The 6,571-nt window shown below is 44.9% G+C and overlaps 1 protein-coding gene across 1 annotated transcript in view; it reads right to left on the minus strand.

Moving 5' to 3' along the window:
• ERO1A (endoplasmic reticulum oxidoreductase 1 alpha) overlaps nucleotides 1-5,995 on the minus strand; it is a 58,175-nt gene extending 52,180 nt beyond the window's left edge. Inside the window, exon 1 of the mRNA XM_025392444.1 lies at nucleotides 5,585-5,995. Coding sequence (XP_025248229.1) covers nucleotides 5,585-5,698 — 114 coding nt within the window. The 5' untranslated portion in view covers nucleotides 5,699-5,995. The remainder of the gene's footprint in view (nucleotides 1-5,584) is intronic.
• Nucleotides 5,996-6,571: the final 576 nt, after the last annotated feature.

The following is a 6,571-nucleotide window of genomic DNA, read 5'->3' on the forward strand; positions in this document are numbered from 1 at the left end:
CAACAAAAGCAAAAACAAGTAAGTGGGACTACATGCAACTAAAATGTTTCTATGCAACAAAGAAACAAGCAACAAAATGAAAAGGCAACCTACAGAATGGGAGAAAATATTTGCAGACCATCTGTCTGACAAGATGTTAATATCCAAAATATAAAAGGAACTCACACAACTCAACAACAAAAAAACAAATAACCCAATTTAAAAATGGGCAAGGGCCAGGCACGGTGGCTCATGCCTATAATCCCAGCACTTTGGGAGGCCGAGGAGGGCAGATCACCTGGGGTCAGGAGTTCAAAACCAGCCTGGCCAACAGGGCAAGGTGGCGGGTGCCTGTACTCCCAGCTACTTGGGAGGCTGAGGCAGGAAAATCACTTGAACCCAGGAGGCAGAGGTTGCAGTGAGCCAAGATCATTCCACTGCACCCCAGCCTGGGTGACAAAGTGAGACTCTGCCTCAAAAAAAAAAAAAAGGATAAGGACCTTCTATATCAAACATTATGTGCTACACCTTAAATATATGCAATTTTTTTTTTCCTGACACGCAGTTTTGCTCTTGTCATCCAGGCTGGAGAGTTAACGGCACGATCTCACCTCACCGCAACCTCTGCCTCCCAGATTCAAGCAATTCTCCTGCCTCAGCCTCCTGAGTAGCTGGGATTACAGGCATGTGCCACCACTCCTGGCTAATTTTGTATTTTTAGTAGAGACGGGGTTTCTTCATGTTGGTCAGGCTGGTCTTGAACCCCCAACCTCAGGTGATCTGTCTGCCTCAGCCTCCTAAAGTGCTGGAATTACAGGCGTGAGCCACCACACCCAGCCAACATATGCAATTTTTATGTGTCAATTATACCTCAATAAACGTGGAGAGAAATACATAAATAAATTGATGTGCTCAAAGTGTGCTTTATTTGGCAAAGAACTTCAGGTGTATTTATTGTGCTTTATGACCATAAAAAAAAACATGAAAAGTACTCATCTGTTGACACAAGTACACTGGGACAAGTCTGTCAATGGAAACAGGGAAATACCAAAGATTCCACGCCAGGTAGTAGGCACCATTCTAAGGACCTAGAACACTACAGGTCATTTTGGTTTTAAAGACTTAGTCTTGCTGAAACTTTAAATTGTCGTCAAATGACTGGCAACCATCAGGAAAATATTTCTTCCACACAGTTTATTCAGAAAAGCCTGGAATGCAGCACACAATGAGAGTCAGTGGACACCTCTCCAGTGTAACCTGTTTCAAAGATCCCTCTGACTAAGTTTTAATCCTGGGCTTATTTCCACCCACCACTCAACATATTAGCAAGTGTCTCTCCCATGGCTCAGCCACTGGGGCTAACAACTAAAACCATTGTTTCAATTGACCTAACAAGACAATTGACAGGTTAAATCTGCTAAATGCACGCCAAGCTAAAAAATATCCATTTTTGGAGTATTTATTTTGAATCTGAGCTACTCTACCCTTTCATTAGCCTGACAGAGATTTATCGTGCTCCAATAAGCTATCTTGAGTGCTACTAGCACTAGCCATATTAAGATTGATAAAACATCGTGAGCAGGCCGGGTGCGGTGGCTCACGCCTGTAATCCCAGCACTTTGGGAGGCTGAGGCAGGTGGATCATGAGGTCAGGAGATCGAGACCATCCTGGCTGACACGGTGAAATCCCGTCTCTACCAAAAGTACAAAAAAATTAGCCAGGCGTGGTGGCTGGCGCCTGTAGTCCCAGCTACTTGGGAGGCTGAGGCAGGAGAATGGCGTGAACCCGGGAGGTGGAGCTTGCAGTGAGCCGAGATTGCACCACTGCACTCCAGCCTGGGCGACAGAGCGAGACTCCGTCTCAAAAAAAAAACAAAACATCGTGAGCAAATCAGAGTTTACAAACATCGTGAGCCACCGTGCCTGGCCTAGGTTGTATACACAATTCTTACATGAGGTTACATATACAGATTCACAAGTCTAAGGCAATGAATCACTCATTTTGAGCAACTAACACTTAAGCACTATTATCAAAGGAACTTACAACATACAGTAAAAATAATTTTAGCAGGATTTGATGTCAACTAACAGGTGTATGTAGCAACTGACCAAATTCAAAGACTTCGTTGGAGCTATCAACCAATCTGAAAGATCAGTTCCAGAAAACATGCAAATGGCTTGCTACGCAGAATAATTTTTAAAATATACTCCTGCTGGCATAGTGCTTGCATCTTATAATTTCCCTAGGACTTATTCAGCATCAATTATTTACCAGGCTCACTTCTTGGAAGTGTCACACCTTTTTTTTGAATTCATTTTTTGATCTCCCAAAAATTGTTCACAGTAGGTTTCAACATATGCTTGATGAATTTAATCTGATTACTTGTAGAGCTCTACACATTTTAATTCAATGACTTTCTAAGGCCACAGCTCTGGCTCAAATCAGAGGTGACATTCTGTGAACTGAACGCTACAATAAGCCAGGCACCATGCAACAGTGTGATGATGGATGGGGATGTGGTAACCCAAGGCAGATGTGGTAAGAGGGACAGGCAACAGGAAGAAAAGATAAAACTATTACCAAAACAATCAACGGGACTGTGCAGCTCACTGGATATTGTAAACAGAACCAGAGAAGATTTTAACTTGTATTTCCAAATATTAGGTGAAAATTTAGTTTTTAATTTAGTTTCTAGCAATATTTCCTAACTTGTTTTTTTAAGTGCTTAGGATCTGTGCCTCCCACGAATCCCCAATGAACATTATTCACTAAACTATAGCTCTTCAGGGCAGGGATAATGCCATAATTATTTCTGTGTCCCAAACACTCTGGTCAATGTGCAGAGTGGTTACGTTTGTTGAATGAATGATTAGTACCATTTATCTCCCCTTTTCTTTCTTCATTGTTTTTTCTTTTCCCTCTCATAATGTTTCTCTGTGTATGTCTGTCTATATGCTTACCTCTACTTTTCTCTGCATGTCTATTCATCAGTGCCACCTTTCCTTCCTTCTCCCCTCATCCTCATCCCTTCCATTACCAGCCCTATTGTTTCATTTATAGAATTGGAATCGATAGTCTCTGTTCTTAGTTAAGTAGATCATTTTTTTTTTATTTTTTTCACTTAGGCTCCCTCAAATCATGAGATAAGTAGACCATTCTAAATTTCTAAATTTCTGTTAAAACTTTTTTTAAACTATATGATCCTCGGTTTACATTATTATTATTATTATTATTATTATTATTATTACTATTACTATTATTATTATTATTTTGAGGCAGGCTCTCACTCTGTCACACAGGCTAGAGCACAGTGGTGCAATCATGGCTCACCGCAGCCTCAAACACCATAGTCAGTGGGCTGGGAAAGGCAGACCCACCCTTAATCCAGGTAGGCACAATCTAATCAGCTGCCAGCACAGCTAGAATATAAGCAGGCAGAAAAATGTGAAAGAGAGACTGGCCTAGCCTCCCAGCCTACATCTTTCTCCTATGCTGGATGCTTCCTGCCCTCAAATATCAAACTCCAAGTTCTTCAGTTTTTGAACTCAGACTGGCTCTCCTTGCTCCCCGGCCGGTAGACAGCCTATTGTGGGACCTTGTGATTGTGTGAATTAATACTTAATAAACTCCCCTTTATCCCTTTATATATATATATATATATATATATATGTGTGTGTGTGTGTGTGTGTATATATATGTGTATATATATGTGTGAATATATATATGTGTATATATATGTGTGTGTGTGTATATATATATATTTCACTGGTTCTATCTCTCTAGAGAACCCAGACTAATACAGACCAGGTCTCCAGGCTCGTCTCGAACTCCTGGGCTCAAGCCATCCTCCTACCTCAGTATCCCAAGTATCTGAGACCACAGGCGCACACCATCACACCCAGCTTTTTTCTTTTTTAAATTTTTTTGTAGAGACATGGATTTTACTATGTTGCCCATGCTGGTCTTGAACTCCTGGACTCAAGAGATCCTCCCACCTCGGCCTCCCAAAGTGCTGGAATTACAGGCTGGAGTGACCACACCCAGCCCAATTTACTATTTTTCAGGGTTGAGTCTGAAAAGAAACACATTTAGCCACCCTCGTTCTAAAAGAAAAAGGGGCTTAACAGAAGTTTATGTTAGGGAAGTATTTGAATCTGAGGGTATTGTGAAAGAGGAAAAGTTTAATCACTAGTTAGAAGAAAAAGAAAATAAATGTAAAGAATTTAAAGTTCTCCAATTTTAAGCAGAACTCCAAAAAGGTTACTAAGGGAAAACAAAAGTAAAAGTTGAAGAGTTCAACATGTACTTTTATTCCACTATCCAAATCTCCAGAATGTAGTTGAAAATGTTACATTGAACATCTTCTTTCCCTAACGAATATTTTAAAGTCACTTATTTCTATCTTTTTTTTAAATGTTTAATCTCGGTGTTGCATTGTATTTCTAATCAGAAGAAAAATGACCCTTTTTCCTTTTAAGTACTTGATTGTGTGTCGTTGGCAATCATTGAAGGTAAAGCACTTTTCAATGTCTTAGTTGTAAAGTAGCAATTTTCTTTCAACTTCCCGTAGTTTCCTAGATAACACTAACCAACTCCCAAATCACTCAGCAAAACAACAAAATCCAAGAATGCAAAGCAGTGGAAGAGAAACCTTTCGTAATATTTAAACGTATCTTTCCTTCTACATGGTATCCTGCCCCTAAACACATGTTATTTCCGGTAATAAATTACTAGCAAAATCCGCTTAGAAATAATATGGATGCCTACCCCTTAGTTTTGTATAAAACGTAATTTTTATCAACAGAGTCAACCAAAAGGTGGCTTTGACAAGAGTAATCACATTGAAATACCAGATATGAAGGATAATGGAAACCTGTAAGTTTTTCTGAATTTTTTGCTCAAGGAACCACATCTCTTACAGAAGGAAATGATCATAATCCGCTTGTAATCAAACTTGTGCACTGAAGAATAAGGACCATCCTCCCAATTCATACCAGCTTAATGGGTGTCACGATAAGAGAATCTCATTACATTCGAGAAAAAGAGCACACAGGACCAGAAAACAGAGGGCAACTGCGGTCCCAAAGACATTAGTTAGTCGGGCTTAGACACAGAAAAACCACACGCAGCCATTCTTCCGCCTAACATCGAGATCTGAGAGGAGCCCACAAACGTCTTAGCCAGAAAGGCTGGCGAAATGCACGCAGCACTGGCACTGGGTACACAAGTTCCCGGTCAAGAGAGAAGTGAGAAAGATCTAGGCTCTGTGAAAATAGCAAATACTGGCAGTGCGTTGTACACTGTGCACACTCTCCCTGGGCAGAGAAGACCAACAAAGATGTATAAACCCACTCAACCGCGTGCACCTAACCCCTCTCCTGGGCCGAAGCACCGGAGGGCGCGCCGACGTCCAGGCTGCCGTGGAGGCCCGGTCCACGCCAAGCCAGATTCAGTCCCGGCTACCGGGCAGCAGCACAGGAGTCTCATTCCCGGCGGGACGAGATGCAAGGACGCACCCCCAGCCGCTCACCTGCCAGGGCGTGCGGGACAGAGCGCGCCGCGGAGGGCGCCGGGACCCACAGCACCAACCGGCACATCGCTCACCTGGCAGAAGCACCTCTGTGCCGCTGTCTCCGGGGGCTGCTGCTCTCCGTGGCCCGAGCTGAGCAGCCACACGGCTCCCAGGAGGCCAATCAGGAATCCCCAACCGCGGTCCATTGCCGCTCCGGCAGCTCGTCGCTCCACACCTGGGAGTCCAGTCCGCACGCTCGGTGGCGGCCCGTGCGCCCTCAGATGAAGCCCGCGCGGGCCGGCCCCGGCGGCGCCCCACCTCGGGGCCGCCTCCCAGGCCCGCCTCTGCCCTCCCGCCTCTCAGCGGTTGCCACCTAGCGACCCAGCCTGCGGACGTGCCGCGGCGCCCGCGCCGGCAGCCCGGGGCCTCGGACCGGTTCCTTCCCGGCGCGTGAGGCTGACGCACCGACCAGCTTCCCGGCTCGGCCCCGCCCGGCTCGGCCCCGCCCGGCCCGGCCCGGCCCGGCCCGGCCCGCGCCCGCACCCGCGCCCGCACTCTGCTCTGTGACGCCTCCGGCCTGGAGATGCGACCCGACACGCACAACCCCAGGCCCTGGCGCGGTTGTTGGGGGTCCTTCCCGTTCCCAGAGCGAGAGCGAAAGCCGGAGCGGCCTGTGTTTTCCTGCGGGGCCCCGCCCCATCCCGCTCACTCCGGGCCAATCCTTCGGTATCTCAATGCGAGGCAATCAAATCGTACGAATTACGTGTCCACCGTGTTCCCGGCGGAGTCTTAAAGCTGAAAGGGATATTAGAGAGCATCTAGACCAGGGCGGCATATGTCATTTATATTTTTAGTAGCCACAGCAAAAGAGTAAAAATAACAGGTACATTTTATTTTTAAAATATTTTTATTTAACCCCGAATGTGCAAATTATTATTTCAAAATATAATCAATATTCAATTTATTCATATTTGACTTTTTGTCTTTGAAATCCAGTGTGTATTTGATGCGAACTAGACCCATTTCATAGTCAAATGTGACTGGCTAGTGCCCACTGTATTGGACAGCGAGGGTGAAAG

Source organism: Theropithecus gelada, chromosome 7b (assembly GCF_003255815.1).
Source record: "Theropithecus gelada isolate Dixy chromosome 7b, Tgel_1.0, whole genome shotgun sequence".
In the NCBI taxonomy this organism is placed as follows: domain Eukaryota; kingdom Metazoa; phylum Chordata; class Mammalia; order Primates; family Cercopithecidae; genus Theropithecus; species Theropithecus gelada.